Source organism: Boleophthalmus pectinirostris, unplaced genomic scaffold (genome assembly GCF_026225935.1).
Source record: "Boleophthalmus pectinirostris isolate CB_2022bp ecotype Guang Dong unplaced genomic scaffold, ASM2622593v1 HiC_scaffold_4, whole genome shotgun sequence".
NCBI lineage: Eukaryota > Metazoa > Chordata > Actinopteri > Gobiiformes > Gobiidae > Boleophthalmus > Boleophthalmus pectinirostris.
Genome location: NW_026571353.1, coordinates 31,791,772 through 31,818,689, shown reverse-complemented (window position 1 = coordinate 31,818,689; position 26,918 = coordinate 31,791,772). Strand labels below are relative to the sequence as shown.

The following is a 26,918-nucleotide window of genomic DNA, read 5'->3' as shown; positions in this document are numbered from 1 at the left end:
CCCTGCTCCTACTTCTCGTCCGCGTACGAAATGTTCCGCACACCCGCTCCCCCCGCTCCTCACTTCTCCGTCTTGCCTAACCAACACTGTAGTTAGTTGTTTACAAGTCATGTGCAGCGCACTGGAGGACACGATGACGTCAACCCCATGTGTCAACTGCAGCGAGCGTGCTCTGTGTTTACGGAAGTTGTCCAAATATGGTCGCGAGCATTGAGCACCTGGCGATTTTACAGTTCCGGTTTCCGCCTGCTTCAGCGCAGAATAGTGACGTTTGTCGCTTAATGACGTGTAGGTCGGATGGATGCGCTTTGGCCGTTCAGACTGAAGTCGCATGTCAAAAGATCGGATATGTATCGGATTCAGGAGCACATATCCAAGTGGCCTGGGTTGCATTTGAAAAATTCAGATCTGTGCCGTTCAGACTGTCATTAAAAGATCGGATACAGGTCACATAGAAGCCAAAAAATCGGATTTGGGTCACTTCAGGCTGCAGTCTGAACGCAGCCTATGTCTCTCAGCTGGCCTGAGAACACCTTGGGATTCCCGCGGAGGAGCTTGAGGAAGTGGCCGGGGTGAAGGAAGTCTGGGAGTCCCTGCTTAGACTGCTGCCTTTGCGACCCGGCCCCAGATAAGCAGAAAAAAACGAATGAATGGAACATAAATGTGCACAATCAGTTTGTCGATGAGTTTGGTTAAGAAAGAAAACTTGCGAGCTGTGATTGGCCAAAAACAGGCGACAGAAGGTAATGATGAAGTAGAAATTGTTGTGTACCTGGTTTGTTTTGTTTGTTTAATATTTATCTTCATTAAAAACAAAACTGTTGCTAGGTAAAACCACAGCACCAAAAAATCCTGAACGCTACAACTGCCTCTTCCCCCCTCGACATTTGAGCTTGTTCATCTTAAAACCCCCAATTAAGCAAAACCGTGTTCCTCAAAACGTCCAGACATATTTCTCTCCGCAGATCATTTTCAGATGTTGCCTTCTTCGCGATGATGTAATTTATGTCTGGGTCAATGCAACGTCCCTTTAAGTCCTCGCCACAGATCCCCCGCCCCCCGCTGTGCAATGGGAGGAGGATGAGAAGGGCAAAGTCTCCAAAGAAGCTCAATAAGGGGAGGATTAACCAGGCCGCTATTAGCCCGAGCCTTGATGGCGCTAAGCTAATATGCTACAGTTAGATAAAAGCTAATGCGGCTAAATCTGTTATGTCGTTAGCATGACCGCGGCGCTAAGGACGTGAAATACGACTCATGAGGCGACATTTGTAACATAATCTCTGGAGTTGTCTTTATTTTGACTTTTAAGAATCATTTATCATGGGGTGTGTTGTAGTTTTTGTTGTTTTTTTAATGCTAGAAACCAGAGCCCCCGAAGGACACACAGACCCCGAGTGATCAGGGAATAGAACCCGGGACCTTCTTGCTTTGCAGTCGAATTAAAGATGGAACATGGGACTTTTCTGGTAGAGGGTAACACCACCTGTTTGTCTTCAGTGTGACATAAAGAATAACTCTGTAGCTCCATGGAGACAAGAAGATCATGCAGGTCAAATCTGTGGAGAGGCAAGCCTGTTTACTATAAAAATACATGATTTTCTAAGTATTTTTGTAGCAATAAAAACACTTGCAAATGAATAAATGTGTAAATTCCCTTTGCTATGGGAGGAGGGAATAACAACCTCCAAGAAGTAGATTTAACTAAAAATTGTGGTTTATTAATGGTTGCAGTGGATAAACATGGTTATATTATTAATTTGTACAGTTCCAGAATATTCATGTCATTTTCAAATGCAATAATATATTTATATAAATCATAATGTCTTTTATGCTTTTATGTGTTTTTTAAAACAGGACATGATATTGTGTGATAGTAGAAGCTTTTCTCCAAAAACAAGTGTTAAGAGTAAAACTTGCAAAGCTATGTTTTTCCTGCTCTCTTAAACATTATATTTATACATTACATATATTTATTCATGTGGGACAGTCAATTTAGACATTTTAAACAGATCTGTAGTTCAGTATTTGGTATAGACACTTACTATAATGGAATTCTTGGTCCTGGCTTAAGAAATGAGCAGTTTGTAAGGGTTAATTAACAGTGTAGGTAAAAACAACAAAAAATAATTTATTTAATTTATTTAATTTATTTATTTATTTAATAGGGACGGTACATATTAATGAACATCTACAACACTGCAGTGTAAATATGCCAGATTATAGCAAGAATTTCCATCTGTAGTCCCTAGGCAGGTAACACCACAAATGTAATAGAAAAAACAAAAACAAGTGATAGTTATACACTAAAAGTGTCCACAAGTCTGGTTTTCCTTTAGCCACTGTTTCAAGTAGGACTTGAAAGTGGCCAGAGTTGGAGTTTCTCTTATTGATAGTGGCAAACTGTTCCAAAATGTTGTGCCTCTGACTGAGAGCACACATTGATGAAGAATTGAAGGTGAAGTTAAAGGTTTTAAACAAAAATGAATTGACAAACTAAAGAGTAAAAATACAACAAAAAAGAACCTAACTAAAGTTGTACCAAACCAATAGCAAAAGTGTTTCAATCGAAATCATTGAACTAAGTTACCAGCTCGATCAAACAACGCAAAATAAGACACAACAGAACCAAACAGAACAGAAGTGGCTCTATTCACGATGCGATGACGACTTCCGGTGTAGTTCCCGACACTGGGCTCACCCACCGACTGTGATAAACCCACTGAAGTAAATGTGATCAGCGGTAAAATGAAGACGGCAGACGTATGTACTGTTTGGAATCATCTTGAATTTGGCGCCTCATCTCTTCTTATCGCGCTCGGAGTTGTTTGTCCGTGGGGAAATGATGAAAACTGAGGTGTGGTTGTAATTGTTGATAAGTGGAACATAACAACCGAACGCTACAGGAACATGGAGATGAAGAAAACTGGGCCTGGGAAGTTGTAATCGCATCTTTCCAAACGTCTTCCTGGTTCGTGACGTAAACGTGAATAGAGCCTAGGGGTGAAGTGTAACAAGGATGTTTCAACTGCAACCTTCAACCTTCAGCTGCCTTTAGGCGGCCTCCGTGGATTCAATAGTCCCTCTAGTTTCTGAATAAGAGCTATTTGAATGTAAAAAATCTGCCCCCGTTTCCCTCCGTTACCACTTGACCGGACCCATAGTGCGCCTGTAATATTTGGACAGCTACTATTGCGTCATTTTTAACCGTTAAACTTCCTTCTGTATGATAATGATACTATTTTCCGCTACGTTTTTACTAAATAACCAATAATCATCTCTCTTTGGCCCTCAGGTGCACGATTCGTCAAACCCGCGCAGACTCTGACACGCCACGCTCACGGGTCAGGTGTATAATGAGCGGGTCTAAGTAGCATCTTTAGAGCCAGCACGCCCCAGTGGCATTCTGCTACGCTTTAATTGATTCCTCAAATTGCGGAGTCACACAATGGCCGACCAGATTAAAACGTCTTCGGCATCCTCCCATTAATCAACCTCAGAGCATGACAAACTCTGTACCTCAAGTAACCTCCGAGCTATTACTAAAACAGAACCAGACTGTCCCCGCGCCGCACGGGGCAATTAATTACAGACGAGCTTTGTGTTTCTGGCTATTACGTCGAAATGATGTTTTGCTATTAGCGCGAGTCTAAATAATTCAGGAAAGATGAATGGGTTTTAAAGTGGATGAGCTAAATGATGCTGTGAGTTATTTAGTTTTGCTTTACACGCACTTTTTATTATGTGTTTTTATCATTATGAAGTTACTCAAAAGCTACTCAAGCGTGGATTGTTTGCAAGGTGTTTTCTGTGTGTGACTAAAACTTGGATTTTAACGTAATTGCGTTTGCAAAAATCAAGATGCAATTCGTAAAAGGGTTGTGGGTTTCGGTTTCTTGAAAGATGCAGGTGGCAGATCTGGGTTTAAGAAAAGATGGTTGACCCTCCAACCCAAAGGTCCACATTTCCAATCTAAGCCAGTGCATACTGTTGTTGTGTTCTTGAGCAAGACATCCCACCATATGCCTGCTTATGTTTGAATACTACTACTACTACTACCACCTCTACTACTACTACTACTACAAATAATGATAATAATGATGATGATGATGATGATGCATTAGTCTTATAAAGCGTTTACAGTTTGGTTCATTCATTCATTCTGTACCCGGTGGTGGTTAGCTACTATAATAAAAGCGAAAAAAAATGTATATAAAGTGTGTCCAAGGCAAGAAAAATTATCTGACAAAGTTTTTTTTTTTTTTTTTTCTGAAATGTTATTTCAAAATAAGAAAGGCTTTTGGACATCGGCCATCGGATGTGCTGTGCTTTTTTTCGCTTTTATGTTACTGTTCTTTACATTTGCACCTCTGCAGGAACGTTTAAGGCAGAGGTCTCCAACCTATAGCTCGGGAGCTACCAGTAGCTCTCCACCTCCTTCCAAGTAGCTCTCCAAGGGGTTTCAGCATTCTGTGTATGGCGGACAATAAGTAAAATTTATTAAACACCATTGTAAATGTATCATTTTGATGCCTAACTTGGTGCACCGATAAATGGATAATGGTTTATGTTTTCTAAGCATGTGACTGTTCCCATCTAATGCTCGCCATAGCTCTTAAATTTACTCAGTTTCTTTGTGACTGACGAAATCGGTAGCTCTCTGGCATTTTTGTTTTGTAAACGTAGCTCACTGGAGAAAAAAGGTTGGAGACCCCTGGTTTAAGGTTATGTGTGCGTTTTCTGTTTCATTTGATAGCTGCTATTGTAACCAGAGCTTCCCTAGGGCAGACTGATGAAAGAGAGGCTGCCAGTCTGCGCCGTCTTCCCTTACAACCACCATCAACACTCACGCACACACCACTTTCATACTAAGCAATGTGGGTGTCAATTTCCAAACTAGTAGCTTTGGAAATTGAAAACTGCATGAATCCATAGCTATAAAACTCCTACATTTTCATTTGCACCATATTTTGTCTCTTCTCTATGTTGTTGCCAACCTAATCCAGTTAAATTCTCTGGAAATTAGATGGTGTAATACCTCATTAGTCCAGGAGTAGTTAAATATAGTGAAGGTTTCAAGCTTTAAACCTTTGCAACATCTCCTTCATTTACAATTTAATGTCTACACTCCTAGTTAGGATCTGCAGAGTAAATCACTTATCTAATATTTATATGTAAGAGTCAGTGTTGGGAAGGTGACTTTTAAAATGTATTCCCCTACAGATTACAGATTACATACCCCAAAATGTAGTTTGTAACGTAATCCATTAAATTACTTAAAATGAGTAATGTAATCTGAACACTTTGGATTACTTGATATTGTCATGCTTTTGAAAACTACATGAACGTACCAACCATATCCTGAAAATTCTTGTTTGTTGTCTTCACATTGGCTGTTGAGCTCAAGTCTCCAGGAACATAAGATGTTTTGTTTTATCTGCTAAAAGAAAATTAAAAGCCCAGTCTTTACTTAAACATTTAAAAAAATACTATTGATTAAATTATTTTTACATGAGATCACTGCTGCCTTAAATTATGTCCACCTACTGTTATGTGTCATATTGTTTAGTCCTGGTTTAGTCCTGGTTTAATCCTGGTTTTAATTCTGGTTTAGTCCTGGTTTAGTTCTGATTTTAGTCCTAGTTTTAGTCCTGGTTTTAGTCCTGGTTTTAATTCTGGTTTAGACCTGGTTTAGTCCTGGTTTTAATTCTGGTTTAGACCTGGTTTAGTCCTGGTTTTAATTCTGGTTTAGTTCTGATTTTAGTCCTAGTTTTAGTCCTGAATTTAGTCCTGGTTTAGTCCTGGTTTAGTCCTGGTTTAGTCCTGGTTTAGTCCTGGGTTTTAGTCCTGGTTTTAGTCCTGGATTTAGTTTAGTCCTGGTTTTAGTCCTGGTTTTAGTCCTGATTTTAGTCCTGGTTTTAGTCCTGGTTTTAGTCCTGGATTTAGTCCTGGTTTAGTCCTGGTTTTAGTCCTAGTTTTAGTCCTGGATTTAGTCCTGGTTTTAGTCCTGGTTTTAGTCCTGGTTTTAGTCCTGGATTTAGTCCTGGTTTAGTCCTGGTTTTAGTCCTGATTTTAGTCCTGGTTTTAGTCCTGGTTTTAGTCCTGGTTTAGTCCCAGTTTTAGTCCCGGTTTAGTCCTGGTTTAGTCCTGATTTAGTTCTGGTTTTAGTCCTGGTTTAGTTCTGGTTTTAGTCCTGGTTTTAGTTCTGGTTTAGTCCTGGTTTTAATTCTGGTTTAGTCCTAGTCTTAGTCCTAGTTTTAGTCCTGGTTTTAGTTCTGGTTTTAGTCCTGGTTTAGTCCATTTTAGACCTGGTTTAGTCCTGGTTTTAATTCTGGTTTAGTCCTGGTTTAGTTCTGATTTTAGTCCTAGTTTTAGTCCTGGTTTTAGTCCTGATTTTAGTCCCGGTTTAGTCCCGGTTTAGTCCTGGTTTAGTCCTGGTTTAGTCCTGATTTAGTTCTGGTTTTAGTCCTGGTTTTAATTCTGGTTTTAGTCCTGGTTTAGTCCTCATTTTAGACCTGGTTTAGTCCTGGTTTTAATTCTGGTTTAGTCCTAGTTTTAGTCCTGGTTTAGTTCTTTTTTTAGTCCTGGTTTTAGTCCTGGTTTTAATTCTGGTTTAGTCCTGGTTTAGTCCTCATTTTAGACCTGGTTTAGTCCTGGTTTTAATTCTGGTTTAGTCCTAGTTTTAGTCCTGGTTTAATCCTCATTTTAGACCTGGTTTAGTCCTGGTTTTAATTCTGGTTTAGTCCTGGTTTAGGCCAAAATGTAAAAACAGTTCCTCCCCAACACTGGTAACAGTTCTCTTCACCTCAATCACGTCTCACATCAGCACAATCACTTGGAAGTTGAAGGGACAAAGTCAAGATCTGCTTTGTTCTCGTTAACAACAGAAGACGTGCGAACTCTGGAGATGCCTTCAGACCGGGACGAAACCACAGTGTTAAGGAACGCGCGCCAGATTGCAAAAGACCGTATTTGGAGGACGTGAAATAGTCCGGAGAAAGAAAGCTGTTTGCGTAGCCACGAGCGTAAACAAGGAGGGTAATATCTGGGTGGATAGAAGCACGAGGAAAAAAAGGGGGGTTGGTGGTTGCGGCGAAACGAAGAGATGAGATGCAACGTTGAAACGCGCTACGAGGCAACAAAAAAGGGCTGGAATAAAAAGAGAAAGAGGGAGGGAGAGAGAAAGAGAGGATGTGAAGCGATCGCAGCTGAAAGGTAAGTACTCTGAGGGCAGTTTTTGGACAAGAAAGCAGATAAGAGGAGAGAGGGATGAGAGGAGAGAGGCAGAGGTGTTCCTGACAACACCTGAGGCCCACGGAGGATGGACAGAATAAGCAAAGAATGTGTATCAACTAGCAGCCGTTATGTAATTCAGTGCAGAGGAGAGGAGAAAGTGCAGGGGAGGTTTGAAATTCTGTCTTTATTTAGAATCAGGTAAATTAAAGGGCCCGTATTATGATTTTCTCGTCGACGTTTTAACGTTTCCTCTTCGAAAACAGACCCGGAGTTGTGTTTTGTTTCATTCATACACGTTTAACACACAAACTCTGCATATTTAGGCTGAGTTTTTCGCTGTTTCAAACTGTTTCACTGTGTTTTTAAACTCCATACACCTTCAGTAGAATAAATAGGTCATAGAGTTTAATGTCTTAAAAATGCCAAAAAAACAAAAAAAAAAAAAAAAAAGGGATTAAATACGTTTTCTTCTTCCCACTCCTTTTTGGGCCATTTTTTTGTGATTATTTCTATTATGATTTCACTAATGTTACATATTCCATTGTATAAGAATGTAAATCTCTTACTTCAATCAAAATGAATACATAAAATTAAAAAATAAATAAATAATAAACACTAGAAAAGGCCCGGGGGCCAAATCCGGCCCTCCAAGACCTTTAATCTGGCCCTTGGCTGATTTTCTACTAAAATATTTTAATTATATTTTCTATTAAAATATTGGTAATTTTCTGCGGTGCTTAGCACAGCAGCGTCTCCAGCGTCTCTGTACGTGGCCCCTCCCACCAGAGCAGCACAAATGAAGACTTGTCTCTTTCCAAACGCTCTTAAAGGACGATCGTTGAGAACATGAGAAAAGTGGAGACGAGTGCAGGATTTTTCAACAAAAATTGACTTATTCCTATTTACATACAAGTTCATGTTAAAACTTTGTGTTGAAATTTTATTTTTCTTAAAGTTTCAGGTTGTTCATAATATTATAATATTTTGTAAAAGAAAAAGTTCATCAATTAAAAATATTTCTGTAATAGATTTGCGTTTTCTCTGCACAAATATTTGAACTTATTGTTATTTTTGGGGTTTATATGACATGAGTTTTCTGATCCGGCCCCTTTGAGATCAGAGTAGGTTGGATACGGCCCCCGGACCAAAATGAGTTTGACACCCCTGGTCTAGCGTATTCCGTTTCCTGACCTAGTCGCTGGAGAGAAATTCAATTGCCTGGCTAAGACACTTCACCTCCATTACACCCATTTTATTACAGGTTACAAATCTTTCAGTGCTCAGTCTGAATCATTAAAGATGCATTGTGTAACTTTTCTGTTGTAGGGTTTGTCAAATGCTTTTCTTCACGATAACGCTTTGGATTTCTTTGTCTGGAATGTTTCACAGTATGGCATTAAACCAGGGTTGTCCAAACTTTTTTCACTGGGGGTCACATATTGAAACTTAGGCCCACAGACAATAGTGAATTTTTCAAAATGTTGCATTTAATGTAGGTTTGTCTGAGCAACCACACCTTTAATAACACTTGAGTTAAGTTTAGTTAAGTTATGTTAAGTCTGTTCCATATCAAAATAAGTTAAGTTAGACCTAAATTAGCAGTAAAAAGAAGTACTTTTGGTCATTTGGACCAATTACACTGCCAACAAAACATTGGTCTGAGTGGCGCATTTGATCCAAAAAAAACACCTATAACTGAATAAATGTAAGGTAGATCTGTTTAATGTCACACTTCAGGACATGACACCCACAGAAACAAGCAGGTGATGAATCCCCCACCAAAAAGCTACACAGCGCATCCTTTAATCGAGTTCTTTCGGAGGTAGAAACGTGTCGTAAATTGCAAACAGTTTTAATCTCCATTCTGAGTGTGCTTTGCCGGACTGTTGCTTCACTGAATAGCCACTGGTCTTGTATTCATCAGTAGTTCATAAAGACTTATTAAAGAGAGAGTCATTTAGCCGAAAAGTGTTTGGAGGTGCTGCAGGGAGCCGTAACAGACGAGGTTAAAGAGCCACCATTAAAACTCGTCTCCACTTCATGAATATAAGATTAAGTCTAACTGTGATATATTTGCTGTTCTCTGTTCTGTTAAAGTGATACGGCTCACTCATAATGGGGAGAAATTGTCTGAGAAGATGTTTGGGAATGAAAGTTGGTTTATGTTAAAGGTCTTATATTGCACAAAATGGATTCTTGTGAGCTTTAAAGGCGCACTGTAACTTTCCTCTAAAAACGCTTTTCTCCATGAAGATGCTTCAGATTGCTTTGTCTGGAATGTTTCACAGTATGGATTTAAACCTTTCTATCTTCATGGAGACCAAACCAGACCAAGTTACAGGTCAGATCTGTGGAGAAGCTTCCCATTTCAGTTAGAATGAAGGTTTCTTTAGGTATTTTTGAGCAGTAAAACCACCTGTAATTGAATAAATGTATAGACAGAGCTGTTTAATGTCATACTGTGAAACATTTCAGGCACAGCAATGACCTCCAGTGGTCCCTCATTTATATACGTTCAATTATGTTCCAAAAATGACCCGCAATAGGCGAAATCCACAAAGTAGTCAGCTATTTTACAATTATTATATCTGTTTTAAGGCTGTAAAACTCCTCACCACACACTTTATACACTTTTCTTACACAGAACAATTACAACCCTTTTTCATCCTTCTTAAAACTTATCGCTGCTGTCGTCCTTATTGTTATTTTCCTCTTTCTTTATGCAGTGTTGGGAAGGTTACTTTTAAAATGTAATCCCCTACAGATTACAGATTACACACCCCAAAATGTAGTTTGTAACGTAATCCATTAAATTACTTAAAGTGAGTAACGTAATCTGATTACTTTGGATTACTTGATATTGTCATGTTTTTTTAAACGACATGAATGTAGCAACCACATCCTGAAAATTCTTGTTTGTTGTCTTCAAATTGTCTGAGCCCAAGTCTCCATGAATAAGCAACTGTTTACTGTAGAGAAACAAAGACCACGAGATCTTAATATAAGAGGTTTTGTCTGTTAAAAGACAGAAACAAGATCAGCTTTTCCTTCACCAGATTAAAAAAATATTATTGATAGAGAAATTATTTTTTATATGAGATCACCTTAAATTATGTCAACCTACTGTTAGGTGTCATGTTGTTTAGACCTGGTTTAGTCCTGATTTTTAGACCTGGTTTACTCCTGATTTTAGACCTGGTTTAGACCAGGTCTAGACCAGGTCTTTAGTTCTGGTTTAGTCGTGGTTTAGTCCTAGTTTAAACCTGGTTCAGTCCTGCTTTAGTCCTGGTTTAGTCCTGGTGTTAGTTCCTGGTTTAGTCCTGGTCCTGGTTAGTCTTTAGTCCTGGTTTAGTCCTGGTTTAGTTCTGGTTTAGTCCTGGTGTTAGTTCTGGTTTAGAGGCGCACAGGAGGAAGTGCGGTTTACGCGAGAAAACACGGTCCACACGCGGCGCACGAGACGTCGGTGTCCACGCTGTAACTACGGAAGGAGACGTGGTCCGCGGGTTCTCAGGTTGATGACGATGATGAAGGTGTGTGTGTGTGTGTTGTGTGTGTGTGTGTGTGTGTGTTGTGTGTGTGTGTGTGTGTGTGTGTGTGTGTGTGTGTGTGTGTGTGTGTGTGTGTGTGTGTGTGTGTGTGTGTGTGTGTGTGTGTGTGTGTGTGTGTGTGTGTGTGTGTGTGTTTGTGTGTGTGTGTGTGTGTGTGTGTGTGTGTGTGTGTGTGTGTGTGTGTTGTGTGTTTGTGTGTGTGTGTTTGTGTGTGTTTGTGTGTGTGTGTGTGTGTGTGTGTTGTGTGTGTGTGTGTGTGTGTGTGTGTGTGTGTGTGTGTGTGTGTGTGTGTGTGTGTGTGTGTGTGTGTGTGTGTGTGTTGTGTGTGTTTGTTGTGTGTTGTGTGTGTGTGTGTGTGTGTGTGTGTGTGTGTGTGTGTTGTGTGTGTGTGTGTGTGTGTGTGTGTGTGTGTGTGTGTGTGTGTTTGTGTGTGTGTGTGTGTTGTGTTGTGTGTGTGTGTGTGTTGTGTGTTTGTGTTGTGTGTGTGTTTGTGTTTGTGTGTGTTGTGTGTGTGTTTGTGTATAGGACAGTAGTGCAGATATTATGAGTCTATGCAGGTTGTTTTCACCGGTGCCAGTAGCTCCTGTTTCACATTTAAGTTGTAGGCGATTTTATATTTGTTTTTTTATATATTTATCTCACATCGGGAGAAGAATTTCCAAGACACAAATGCGTTTTTACCAATGCACTGCTGCTTCCACTGTGTGACTGACACCGCCAACTTTAACATGACGTTTACATCGCTCTTATTGCGCGCGTTCTGTTTGGGTTTCCGGCAATGAGTGAAATTACCGAAATAAAAAAATAAATAAATGGGATGTAGCACAAAATGTGAAAACAGGAAAATACCGCCTTGTAATCCACTTATTTCAGCAAAGTAACTGTAATCCAATTACCACTCATTGAAACAGTAACTGTAACTGAATACAGTTACTCATAATTTGTACTCTGATTACGTAACGGCGGTACATGTAATCTGTTACTCCCCAACACTGTCTTTATGTAATGAACCGAAGATTAATTTATTCCGTAATGGAGCCCTACAGCCGCGTAACTTCTACCGTCTTTCAGCGTGTCCAGAAGTCCAGCTTTTTGTGCGATGGTTTGCGTCTTCCTCTGCCTTTTGGGTGCGACCGCAGGAGACTTTGTCGTTGCCACAGACTGTATAAAAGAAGTGGACTAAGCGAGTGTGACGTCGCCCATAGTCTTCAGCGGCACTCAGATGAGGAGATGTTTAGGGTTACAGGAGCGAATCTGGAGCCAGGCTCGGATGTTATCAATAGGATTTTTTTGATGGAGAAAATAGTGGAAAATTAAACAAATCTGGATCATGTAACATTTTAAGACCAAAATGACGAGGCTCACTGCAGGCAGTTACAGAGAGACCGACAAGATCCAAATGTAAAGACAAATGGAGCCAGGGTCAGAAGGAGCCGGAAGAGCCTTCTGGTGAACTTCCTATTCGGCATGCAGTGGCTACGTCCACTCATATGTACGGTCTATGGTCGGTGCAGAACGTTTCGTCGACATTGTGGGTTTTGTCGGGGAGAAAACTCGCAAACATACAGCACTTCATAATCACACTGCAAGAGATCGAATATTTACGTAAACTTGGCTGAACGCATTTTGTACTGTACAGGAGACACGGCACGGAGGAGATTGATTGACAGTGGTCTACAGTCCCTCAGCCAATCAGGACGCATGGGGAGGAACACGATGTGCTCTAAAAAAAATAAATAAAAAAAAAAAAAAATATGCAAAATTGAAAGCTGAACCACCTTATAGTGAGAAACGACTGTATACACAGAAACAAGCAACCAAAAAGTTACATCGTGCACATTTAAGCGATGTTATAATTCTGTTATCCCCTCAAAAACATACCTGAAATTATGTTTTGTTTCATTCACACGTTTGAGTAATCCTTTATTTTTATTTTAGTAATCCTTTTATTTTATTTTAGTAATCCTTTTATTTTATTTTATTATTAATTTAATTTTTATTTTATTTTAGTAATCATTTTATTTTATTGTTTTATTTGTATTTTATTTTATTATTTTTTTATTTGTATTTAATTTTAGTAATACTTTATTTATTATTTATTATTATTATTATTATTATTATTATTATTACTCTATCACCTTCTCCAAAGCTCAAAATGCTGTGTTACACCTTGTGATGTCATGTAGTGGTAGTTTTAACAGTTAAGTTAACACCTACATTTTACCTCTAGTTCAGTCGAGATGGGTAATTCAGGTGTCAAATTACCCAAGGACTTTAGTGAAGAGCTAGACAAGAAAATATAATATAATATAAATATAAAATAGGTCATTTAAAGTCACAGGGTTCAGTCATAATGGGGATAAGTGACATATTTGTGAATGAAAGACGGTTTATATTAAAGACCTGGATCTCAAACTGTGCGGTTGCCATGGTAGTCTTCATTACAGAGATCTGCCTTAGACATAATTAAGTGCGGCACATAATTAAATACTTTTAATCCAACTGAAAAATTATCCTTGTCCTGGTTTGACCCTGTTTTGTCCTAGTTTACAGCTGGTTTAAAGGTGCATTGTGTAACTTTTCTGGTGGAGGGGTGCATCAAATGTTGTTTAGATATTGCTTTGTCTGGAATGTTTCACAGTGTGGCTTTAAACCTTTCTTATCTTCATGAAGACCAAATCAGATCAAGTTACAGGTCAGATCTGTGGAAAGACAACCTCGCCCCGTGTCAGAATGGTTGTTTTTTGGAGTATTTTTAAGCTATAAAACCACATGTATTTGAATAAATGTAAAGTAGAGCTGTTTAATGTCATACTGTGGAACATTCCAGGTAGAGCAATGACATCTCCATAGAAATACGCAGGTGATGGACCCAAACCAAAAAGCACACAGTCCACCTTTAAGTTAGGATTATTTGAATTGATAGTAATTGAGTTGTTTTGAGTAATTAAGACCCATGTTTCTATTAAATTAACTAAAATAACCAACTGGGGCCATTGTGTCAGTAGTTTTCAGTGCGTAAATATATTTTGAAGTCTTTAAACACTGAAGTTAGTCCGGTTTTCAGTCATTAAAGGGGCTGCACCTGATCTTCATTTACTACATTATGTTGGATTAGACAAGGACACAACTGACGGAGACGATTTCGATCAATCTGACGGGTTGCTGGACGAAAACCACGGGGAAACAGCTCCCCGTGACTATTCAGACATAGAGTTGTTTCTCTGTCGTGGTTCAACATCAGACTGTTGTGAGAGGGACTGACTACATGGCGGAAATGTGTTTGGATATAGGACCTGGTTACACATTGCAATAACTAAACCATAATTGACTTGAGACTCATGTTTTGTTAAGACAAACTCGATGTAGTTATTCAAAAAGTGATCTGGGACATTTAAAGCGGTAATGGTAACGCAAAATACTGATTGCCGCTAGGATCATTCTGTCCTTGTGTCCTGACAACAGTGGCGGAGTTAAAAATTTGGGGGCCCAAGGAGAACTTGAGCTTGGGGCCCTCACTATAATGCACTGTGTTTTTTTTTTTTTTTATTATTTTATTTATTATATTATATATATTATATATATTGAGATACACACACACATCTCTAGTTGAATTAGAGTGGACTGGAAACTTGTCTTATTAGTTAGGTAGTCTACTAGATAACCAGAGCTGAATGTAGTTTTGTTTTATTTTATTTTATTTTTTATTATTTTTATTTTATTTTATTTTTTATATTTATGTATTTTATTGTATTATTTTATTTATTATTTTATTTTATTATTTATCATAATTCTGTATTATTTATTTATTTATTTATGTTTCTATGATTATGTTTGAATCAGGGTCAAGCTGGCGGGGATGATTTGACAGTTAAAATCAGATATTCAGATACTACTTTGATGGTGTTTTCTTGTTTAAAAGTAAAACTACTCTTATTTAATGCCATATTGAGGGAAAATTAAATTGCTCTGAAGCCTCGGTGATTAGTGGCACTGAGGCGGCTGCCTATTGTTGCCTAATGTTAGCGCCGCGTCTGCCTGACACTTCACCCGCCTTGTCCAGTATAGTGTTGTGAGAGTGTTGGTCATGGTTGGAGGGGGCCGATGGTGCAGATGATGATGATGATGATGATGATGATGATGCTTGTTTTTTGGCCAAATCTCCTTTTCAAAGCCTGATCTCGTCTGATCTCAGAAGCTAAACAGGGCCGGGCCTGGTTAGTGCTTGGATGAGCGACTTCTGGAAATAACAGATTCCACAGTTGAGGCGCCAGAAGCAAAACAAAGTTGTTATGTCCTTGGGCAAGACACTTCGCCCACATTGCCTAATATGAAAGTGGGGTGAGTGTGTAAGTGTTGTTGGTGGTCGGAGGAGCCAATGGTGCAGATTGGCAGCCTCACTTCCAATGGAGTGAATGAATAATGTGCCAAACTGCAAAGCATTATATAAATCTGATTATTATTTTTTATTCTTTATGGAAACTTTTTGGCAAACTCTTGTTCCGCCCTTAACCCCGCCTCTCTCTTTCTCTCCTCTGTCTCTCCTTTAGCCTGCGAGCTGATGAACCGTGGGATCCTGGCCCTGGTGAGCTCCATCGGCTGCATGTCGGCCGGCAGTCTGCAGACTTTAGCAGACGCCATGCACATCCCTCACCTGTTCATCCAGCGCTCTCCTGGGGGCTCTCCTCGCTCCGCCTGCCCGCCCACCAGCCGCCTCCCCGGAGCAGACGACTACACGCTCATGGTCCGCCCTCCGGTCTATCTCAACGAGGTCATCATGCAAGTGGTGTCGGAGTACAGCTGGCAGAAGTTTGTGCTCTTCTACGACTCCGATTTTGGTAAGAGAGTCAAATTTAACTATTATTATAAAAATGACGATATTAGAGTGCCGCATTGGATCAAAACTTTCACATACAAGTGCTCATCAGACCAGAGGGCTTGAATTCTTGTTGCCTCTGCCATCCTCTTTCTACTTAACTCTTATGAGATTCATTTTTTGTTGTGTGAAACCAATTAAATGATTTCACACATTATTTAAAGGTGCGGTAGGTACTTGACTTCTGTTTTTGTCAGTAAAATGTGAAAAACAGAACTAATTTTTAAACTATTCGCAGCCGTCCTAATTATTCACCTCAATAAGTTTATAAGCCCTTTCAGCTTTTTCACAGCTGTCAGATAACAAACATTAGCATGCTAAGGAAGCACTGCCTATTTTGTAGTAAATTAAACACTATTAAAGCAGACATTAATCTCATTTTGATCCTAAGAGCTACTTTTAATAAAATATTTGTACTGAGGCAAAACAGATTTCATTTTCAAGTGTTGTTAACTAAACACCAGATGTACGTTTTCTCACTCCTTAACTGTGTGTATGAGGGTTGTAACGGTTCACAAAAATCACGATTCGGTATGTACATCGGTTTTGAGGTCATAGTTTGGTTCATTTTCAGTACAGTATGGGAACAAAATGCAAAACCATTTATGTGTTTATTAAACCAACCATTTGTTTTAACATTATACAAACGGAAAAATAAAATAAATGCAAAGTAATACTAATAAGTTAAATCAAATACTCTCAAATAAGCAGCAAATGTATGAAATATTATTAAAAAATTATTTCCTTGTAAACAGCACTTACAGTTCCAGCATGAAGTTTTACTCAATCTTCATATTTTTGGACAGAAAAAAAAACAGAACAAGCAGTTGAAAATACCGTTGGAGAGAGGAGATTCTGTTCCGGCGAGAATGAGGACTGGGGCACGACAACCGTAGTTTAGCGAGGATTCACGTGGTTAGGAGGGAAGGTGGCGGGGTTAGGGTTGTTGACAAGGCGGCTGCTCTAACTTTAAAGCGCTGCGGGAAACACTGCTCGCCCCAGTCACGTGCGTACGCGGACTGCACATGTAGTGGCGGAATGTAAACACACACTAATTGCGTAAACTCACTTGTGCACAGCCCTGCACCGAACAAAGCGTCCCGTACTGAAACTGTTTGGTACAAATACTGTATTTTCGGGCTATTAGGCGCTCTGGATTATAAGACGCAATGTCATTAAATGGTTTATTTTCAAACTTTTTTCACAAATAAACTGCACCGGACTTAGGGACGTAGGGAGGGTGCTGTCTGGGACCACTGAATTGTTGGCATGTTCACAGTGACTCAGTTGTTCAGTTGTGGCTAGAAGTGACACATTGCACTCGCTTTTTCGGTCCGTTCCTCTTCCGTGTGGAGTGATGAGTGTGTGTGTGGGTGTGTTTGACTGTGTGGTCGCTGTCTGCTCCGTGTGTGTTTGCGTGCGCTGCGGGTGGTGCGGCTTTGTAGTTTACTGAAGTCGTGCTGGGACACCCGAGTGGATTCGTGTATAGGGCGCTCTGGATTGTGGGTTGGAAGCTTAAGAGCGCGCCATTACCATGCACCGTTACACTCCTACTGTATATGGTGATTTACTAACTTTACCTACTATCATCCCTAATTATTTTTGAATATTTTAGTGCAAACTAGGTACATTTTGGTCAAAGATGTCTAAATCTTAAGTGTGCGTTGGCTCCATTGGCCACTGCGGTGTCCTCCAGGTACTGCGCAGTTTAGCAGAAATGTGGTTGTGGCAGGAGTTTATGTGTCTAGTCCCACTTTAATTAAAAGCAAAAATGGGTCCAGCCCCTTTAATGGCTTATTGAACTTTGCAGAAGGTACAAATATTACTCTCACTTTCCCCCACTAAGCTATAAGTCACTCACCTTCCCGCTCTCACTAGTGCTTACAATTCCTCTCAACTCTCCTCTACCGTAAGGTAATATTGAGTTTATTTTACCTCGGTATAGTTTTTCCATTCACATGCAGCACCCTGTATATTTCATAAGTTAAAAAAGCCTGTCTTGTATATGGACACTCGTACTTGTTGTCCCCATGTAACCTCCCCAGACTCTTGTTTCTGTGCGCTCCATTAGGTCTAACATTAGCCCCAAACACTTGTGCAGAGGACTCTTACTTAGCAGGGACATTACTCTGTATGTTTCATAAAGTCAAGCAAAAGGCACACTTTATGGAATTATTGTGCCATTATCCCACAAATCTATTTACTTTCGGACATCCTGCAACTTCAACTACTCCGAAATATTACAAAGTATTCTTGTTCTTCAGCTCGGTACTACCTGAAGGTCCGGAGAACGGTGTATACTCAGCTCTTAGGTCAAAATCGGGCCACTGCGTCCTGTCTGCATCTAAATAAAGAACATTTTGAGTGATAATCAGGAAGTGCGCGTAAGCATGCTACTTGTTTTTAGCTTCACATTGGTGTTTGAATGAGAGCTGTCTTAAAAAGTAAGTGAGGAATACATTTGGAACACTGCAAAATGTGCTAAAATATACAGTTTTTGCAACGTTTTTAAGACTGTAAAATCAGGTACAGCACTTTTATGTTTTTTTTTTTTATTTTTTTTTATTGTAGCCATAGTTGCCTTGGGGCTGACTACCAGAAACGTTACTTTAGATATGGACCGATGACCTCATTAAGCACTGCCAATTACAGAATGTCTTATTTCTTATTTTATTTTAGCTTAGGTTGTGTTCTTTTGTATCTTTTGTATCGTTAAATGTGACCCTTGCTTTTTCAGATATTTAGAACTAGAACATAAGTCGCTTGTCATATATTTTGTTCATTGTAACCTTAATAATCGAAAGGGACCATTAACTTTCTGTTCAAAATCGCAGAACTGAGAAGCCCCTAGTGGCATTTCATTGTACCATGCGACACATTTTCATTTACGTTTTGAAGTTTTGGAGAAGGAAGTTTTCTCGTAATGTCACATGCAGTGGACATCCGAGTCTGTACCAGCTTCTCTTCGATTCACGACGCTTCAATCGTCATTCCTGTGTTTACGTGCATTTTGAAAAATCGGTTCAAAGATGTACTGCGTAATTTTTTTTGCGTAGCGGGTTCTCCACTCGCTTGTCTCCATGGAGAAAGTATTAATTTGTCTGACATGGTTCACAGTGTGACATTAAACTGATCCATCTTCTAATCATTCAGTTATGTTTGTGAGTGTTTTTATTCCTCAAAGAACGGCCATCAGGTGAGCCATTTTCTGCACAGATCTAACGGTATCTTGGTCTGGTGGTGGCATATTTAAGTTTATTTATTTATGTATTTATTTTTATTCTGTCATGTTGCAGCACTACAAAACAAAAACAAAAATGGTCTACAACTACATGGATCATGACAGAAAGGGTCCAAGCTCAAGCAACAGTACCAAACCCTTTTAAACAATGACAGAGAGTATAAAGCTTTATCATCACTCAGGTTGTTCCATATAATAAATCCTCAAACAACAATACAATCACTTTTTTTAATTAGTTCTTATCTTCATTTTTTTTTTTTTCGTTTATGGTCGTACAAACTAATAGTAATGTTAACAAAGGCACAAAAGTTTATTCATTCATGATTGTAGAAAATAAACCATAAGGAGAATGAAAAAAATGTAAGGATTTAAATTTAATACCAAACTGTGAACCATTCCATGCGAAGTTATTGCATCGTCATGGAGACAAAAAGTGTTGGCAAACCCTCACCTTCTTTCTTTCTATGGATATGTTATTGCTCTGCCTGGAATGACATTAAAGGGACGGTTTGGAATTTCCTAGTTAGCCAGAGTGTTGGAGACGTGTGGAGGCACTTTTTTAAATATTCCATCCAGTCCTTGTATTTGCAGAGGTCGCTGGTGCTAGGCTAGTGCATGTCAATGGCCATAGTTAGCCTGCCGCTAAAAACAGTCTTACCCACTCCACAAAACACATGAAATAAATCTATTATTACACCAGACTGTCGATGTGAATGTCTGTGTCGATAGAATAATTTTAGAAGTAAAACCAACCTTGCATTTGAAGGATTTATGTCTGAGCAGCAGCAGCGACTTGTACTTCCTGATAAAAAGCTCGGCAGCGGCGGACTGATATATGAAAAAATAGTCCCTCAACATGCCACGATTCATGTGATGCAAGGTTAGTTTTATTTTAAACACTATTCTATCAACACAGACATTCACATGGACAGTCTGGTGTAATAATAGATTTGCTTTGAGTGTTTTGTGGAGTGGGTAAGACTGTTTTTAGTGGCAGGTTAACTATGACCATTGACGTGCACTAGTCTAGCACCAGCGACCTCTGCAAATACAAGAACTGGATGGAATATTTTTTTAAAAAGTGTCTCCACACGTCTCCAACACTCTGGCTCACTAGGAAATCAAATCCTATGCCAAAAATTCTGGACTGTCCCTTTAAACAGCTCTACTTTACTTTTATTCAATTACAGGTGGTTTTATAGCTCAAAAATACCTTGAAAAACAGGTATTCTGACTATGAGCGAGGTCGCCTCTCCACAGATCTGACCTGTAACGTGGTCTGGTTTGGTCTTTAGGTTTAAAGAAAGGTTTAATGCCATATTCAACATTCAACACAAAGCAATAACATCTCCATGAAGAAACGCATTTGACAGACCCTCCCTAAGAAAAGTTCCGTAGTGCACCTTTAAGTCGGAAGAGCCCATTTATCTGCTTTTCCTGCCGTGCATCTAAACGTACCGAGTGTTCCCCTGTGGACAGATAAGTGTTGTTAGAATAATGTCAGATGAGTGGTGTGGTGACATCAGCACGTACGCAGGACCAGGGTCATGTCTCTTGCATTGGGCCTTTCTCACTTGATTTACACCTTATTGCATTAATGGAGCCGAGCTTCTCACAGCCCAGTCAATTAACACAATGAATGTGTTGTATGCATCGATCTCCAATGGGACGGGGGTGCTATAATTGTTTTGAGTGCGTTGAGGCGCGCTCCTGCAGGGCTCTGAGGCCTTTTATCACTGTGCTGAGTGGGCCATATACAACTGCTCTAACTACGACTTTACATGGAGCGGGACAGGGAGTTTTGAACGGCAGCCAAATGCTCTCTAATTTAAGCTACTTTTACACTGAAACGAATCACAGTATCACGGCTTCGGAAGCGATCTGCGTCCAGACACGTCGTTTCTGTGTCCGCAAGCCTTACCTGTCCACACAGCTTTGAGCATATTTGTTTACATTTTACAGAAACAAAACTTAAAACCGCATGGCTCTTTTACATAAACTGAGCTTGCTCCTTGTTGACTGATGCGGTTCAGCTTCTGTCGGACTAAAGGACACGACTCAGTGGATTATGAGTGTTCTTTCTGTGATAGAGGGGTGTTCTGCTGATGGTGAGTCTGTTCCGTGCTTCTATCGCGTTCGAGATGGTTCATGTTAAACTTTTCAGAGATTATACGTCTGCAGGTTGTACGCACAGACCGTATATATGAATGGACATATATTCTAGCCCAGGGGTGTCAAACTCATTTTGGTCCGGGGGCCGTATCCAACCGACTTTGATCCCAAAGGGGCCGGATCAGAAAACTCATGTCATATAAACCCCAAAAATAACAATAAGTTCAAATATTTGTGCAGAGAAACACAAATCTATTACAGAAATCTTTTTTAATTGATGAACTCTTTCTTTTACAAAATATTATAATATTATGAACAACCTGAAACTTTAAGAAAAAAAATTAAATTTCAACACAATGTTTTAACATGAACTTGTTTAACATTAACTTGTATAAATAGGAAAAAGTAAAATTTTCTTGGAAAATCCTGCACTCAGCTTCACTTTTCTCATTTTGGACATTTTGTTGATGAGGGTGTCACGGTCAACAGTCAAAACGATCGTCCTTTAAGAGCGTTTGGAAAGAGACAAGTCTTCATTTGTGCTGCTCTGGTGGGAGGGGCCACGTACAGAGACGCTGGAGACGCTGCTCTGATAAACACCACAGAAAATTTACAATATTTTAATAGAAAATATAATTAAAATATTTTAGTAGAAAATCAGCCGAGGGGCACATTAAAGGTCTTGGAGGGCCGGATCTGGCCCCCGGGCCGCATGTTTCACACCTGTGTTCTCGCCTCTTAGCGTTTTGGCGGTGAATTACTTCGTGGCACATAGACCTACATAAGCGTCTCAATGATTTCAGGCGTCCAGATCAGATCCAAACTCAGATGAACTCGTGGGAGCTCGTTCCGTCTCTGGATCTGTTTTGAATCAGATTAATGAGGACGAACACTGCGTCCTCAACGAAAATGACTCAATTACGGACTAGTGTGGACTTAGAATGAATGAATGAAAGAACTCGCACACTGACTAACTAACTAGTCAACTAAGTACTTAACTACCTAACAAGCCAGCGGACTGTCTAACAAACTGTCTAACAAGTCTTCCATTGCCTGATTTGGAGCCTCACACCGTTTGGTAAAGTCTGCCTGCCCAGATACTTTGGCACAAACTGAGGTTGCTATAGTTACCATACTTTGGGCAAGTCTCACTTTTGGGCTATACACAGTTTCATTGATAAATAATTGCTCCATAAAAACAGTGTGTTTAAACAGAGCAGAGCTGAGTGAAGTCTGACTTCAAAAATCAATCAATCAATCAATCAATCAATCATAAAAATAAACAACTACAACTACTACTACAAGTACAACTACTACTACTACAACAACAACAACTACTACAACTACAACTACTACTACAAGTACAACTACTACTACTACAAGTACAACTACTACTACTACAACTACAACAACAACTACTACAACTACTACTACAACTACTGCTACTACAAGTACAAGTACAACTACTACTACTATAACTACAACTACTACAACTACAACTACTACTACAAGTCCAACTACTACAACTACAACAACAACTACTACAACTACTACTACTACAAGTACAACTACAACAAGTACAACTATAACCACTACTACTATAACTACAACTACTACAACTACTACAACTACAACAACAACTACTACAACTACTACTACTACAAGTACAACTACAAGTACAACTATACCACTACTACTATAACTACAACAACAACTACTACAACAACAACAACTAACTACAACTACTACAACAACTACAACAACTACAACAACTACTACAACAACTACTACAACAACTACAACAACAACTACTACAACTACTACTACAAGTACAACTACTACTACTACAACTACAACAACAACTACTACTACAAGTACAACTACAACAAGTACAACTATAACCACTACTACTATAACTACAACAACAACTACTACAACTACAACTACTACAACTACTACTACAACTACTACAACAACTACAACAACTACAACTACTACTACAAGTACAAGTACAACAACTACTACTACTACAACTACTACTACAACTACAACTACTACTACTATAACTACTACAGCAACTACAACTCCTACAATAACTACGACATAACTAAAAATAAATAAAACTGATGATACCTTTGGTGATAATGATGACATAAGATTTCTAGGAATAAACTCACTTAAATGTATTCACATCGTACTTGTGGCTACAGCTGACAGAACACAGACACAACCTTTTACTTATTTAATTATTTATTTAGTTTTTAGTTTTTCTCTGTTTGAAAGAGTTAAATGAGTGAAATCCAAATGGTGCCAAACTGGAGCGGAGCCAAATCGGGGAAATGACACTGAGAGACTAACAACCAACAGCTGACAGACGAACAAACTCGTGAACTAAACGATGCACTTATCAGGGGGGAAGTGGCTCTGTACAGACCTGCCATGAGGAAGGCGGGTCCTTAATTTGAAAGGACATTGTGTCATTAGGCAAGACACTTCGACCTCCTTCATCCACCATGAAAATGAACGTGTCACTGTTACACTGTTTGGGCAAAAAACAAACGCTCAGATACAGAAATGACGACTGAATTATATTTATTTTCTATTCAACACAAAGATGGATGGAGTATGGAGAGATGGAGGATGGATAGAGGATGGAGAGATGGAAAGATAGAGAAATGGAGAGGTAGAGGATGGAGAGACAGAAGCCAAAGAGATGGAGAGATACAGGACCAGAAGATGGAGAGATGGAGGATGGAGGGATGGATAGAAGATAGAGAGATGGAGCGATAGAGGACAAAGGAATGGAGAGATAGAGGGTGGGGAGATGGAGACAGAGAGGATGGCGGGATGGATAGAGGATAGAGGATGGAGAGATAGAGGACAGAGAGTTGGAGAGATGGAGGATGGGGAAATGGAGAGATAGAGGATGGAGAGATACAGGACCAGAAGATGGAGAGATGGAGGGATGGATAGAAGATAGAGAAATGGAGAGATGGAGGGTGGAGAGATGGAGACAGAGAGGATGGCGGGATGGATAGAGGATAGAGATGGAGAGACAGAGGACAAAGAGATAGAGGATGGAGACATGGATAGAGGACAGAGAGATGGAGAGATGGAGAGATAGAGGTTGGAGGGATGGACAGAGAATGGAGAGATAGAAGATGAAAAGATGGAGCAATAGAGGACCAAAATACGGAGAGATAGAGGATGGAAAGATGGATAGAAGATAGAGGATGCAGCGAAGATAGACACGTGGAGCAATACAAAGACAAAAGATGGAGGGATGGACAGAATATAGAAGATGGAGAGAGAGAAGACCAAAAGATAGAGAGATACAGGGTGGAGAGATGGATAGAGGATGGAGAGATAGAGGACAGAGAGATGGAGAGATAGAGGTTGGAAGGGATGGATAGAGAACAGAGGATGAAGAGACAGAGGACAAAGAGATGGAGAGAGACTGAGACAAAAGATAGAGGGATGGATAGAACATAGAAAATGGAGTGATAGAAGACAGAGAGATGGAGGGATGGATAGAGAGATAGAAGACAAAGAGATGGAGAGATAGAAGATGGAGGGATGGAGAGAGAGAGGACAGAGAGATGGAGAGTTAGGAGATGGAGGGAGAGATAGAAGACAAAGAGATGGAGAGCCAGAAGATGGAGGGATGGATAAAGGATAGAGGATGGAGGGATAGAGGACCAAAAAATAGAGAGATAGAGGGTGGAGGGAAGGATATAACATGGAGAGATAGAGGACCAAAAGATAGAGGATGGAGGGATGGATAGAGGATGGAGAGATAGAGGACAGAGATATGGAGAGATAGAGGTTGGAGGACGGATAGAGGATGAAGAGGTAGAGGACAAAGAGATGGAGAGATAGAAGATGGAGGGATGGAGAGAGACAGGACAGAGAGATGGAAGAGATAGAAGATCGAGGGAGAGCTAGAGGACAAAGAGATGGAGAGACAGAAGATGGAGGGATGGATAAAGGAACAGAAGACAGAGAGATGGAGCGATACAGAGACAGAAGATGGAGGGATGGATAGAAGGTAGAGGATGGAGAGATAGAAGACCAAAAGAAACCAAAAGAGAGATACAGGATGGAGAGATGGATAGAGAATAGATGAAGAGATAGAGGACAAAGAAATGGAGAGATAGAGGATGGCGGGATGAAGAGAGACTGGGACAGAAGATAGAGGGATGGATAGAACATAGAAAATGGAGCGATAGAAGACAGAGAGATGTAGGGATGGATAAAGGATAGAGAGATAGAGGGCAAAGATGGAGCGATGGAGGGATAGAGGATGGAGGGATGGAGAGAGACAGGACAGAGAGATGGAAGAGATAGAAGATCAAGGGAGAGACAGAAGATGGAGGGATGGATAAAGGAACAGAAGACAGAGAGATGGAGCGATACAGAGATAGAAGATGGAGGGATGGATAGAAGGTAGAGGGTGGAGGGACAGAGGACCAAAACATAGAGGATGGAGGGATAGAGGGCCAAAAGATAGAGAGATAGAGGATGGAGGGAAGGATAGAACATGGTGAGATAGAGGACCAAAGGTAGAGGATGGAGGGATGGATAGAGGACAGAGAGATGGAGAGATACAGGTTGAAGGGACAGATAGAGGATGGAGAGAGAAAGGACAAAGAGATGGAGCGATAGAAGGATGAGAGGATGGATAGAAACATAGAAAATGGAGCGATAGAAGACAGAGAGATGATAGGATGGATAAAGGATAGAGAGATAAAGGGCAAAGAGGTGGAGAGACAGAGAGGCAAAGATGGAGGGATGGAGAGAGACAGGACAGAGAGATGGAAGAGATAGAAGATCGAGGGAGAGCTAGAGGACAAAGAGATGGAGAGACAGAAGAGATGGAGGGATGGATAGAAGGATAGAGGATGGAGGGAGGGGACCAAAAGATAGAGAGATACAGGATGGAGAAATGGATAGAGAATAGATGAAGAGCTAGAGGACAAAGAAATGGAGAGATAGAGGATGGCGGGATGAAGAGAGACTAGAGGGATGGATAGAACATAGAAAATGGAGCGATAGAAGACAGAGAGATGGAGGGATGGACATATTTTTATTCACATTCATACTTCGGCGGCCCGCGGTTCGGCCTTTTTCCACGTCCTGCCCCTGAGCTCCGCGGAGAGACGGAGATAGAGAACAAAAAGACAGAGAGATAGAGGGATGGATAGAAGACAGATAATGGAGAGATAGAGGGATGGATATATTTCCGTCCATTCTCCGCGGCGGTCGGTGTCGTGGTCTTTCTCATTCACCGGTCTTCGGTCGTCTCCTCTCACCCACACACGGCGCTTCACTAATGGCCTCAGCCCTGGACACGGAGAAAAGAGATGGAGAGAGAGAGAGGAACGGAGAGAAAGAGAGAAGAGGGAATGATGAGGCAGCGTGCATGAAAGAGTGAGAGAGAGAGAAAAGTGAAGAGAGAATGAAAAAAAAATCGGAATGGTGAGAGAAAGTGAAAAGGAAGAGTGGGAGGAAGACGCAGAGAAAGAAAGAGAGAGTCAGGGAGAGAAAGTGAAAAGAGATGGAAAGAGGAGAGAGGGAGAGAGTTACAGAGAGGGGAAGATGGAGAAAGAGAAAGTGGAAGAGAGAAGAAGAAGAAGAAGAAGAGGGACAGGGAGAATTGCGAAGGGCGGGGTAGAGAGAAAGAGAGACAAAAGAGGTAGAGGTGGAAACAGACAAAGAGCAAGAAGGAAAAAAAAGAGAGAAAGAGAGGGGGAGGGATGAAGAGAGATGGAGCGAGGATAGAAATGAAGAGAGAGGAAGAGATTGAGAATAAAGACGGAGTGAGAGAGAGAGAGAGAGAAAGGAAGAGATGGGGCGTAAAGAAAGAAAAAAGGAGATAAAAGTACAGAGCGAGAGAGAGAAGTGAGAA

General features: G+C 40.2%; 1 protein-coding gene across 1 annotated transcript in view; it reads left to right on the top strand.

The window, feature by feature from the left end:
- The window catches only part of grid2 (glutamate receptor, ionotropic, delta 2), a 1,594,008-nt gene that overhangs the window by 713,272 nt on the left and 853,818 nt on the right, over nt 1-26,918 (top strand). Inside the window, exon 3 of the mRNA XM_055161426.1 lies at nt 15,332-15,619. Coding sequence (XP_055017401.1) covers nt 15,332-15,619 — 288 coding nt within the window. The remainder of the gene's footprint in view (nt 1-15,331; nt 15,620-26,918) is intronic.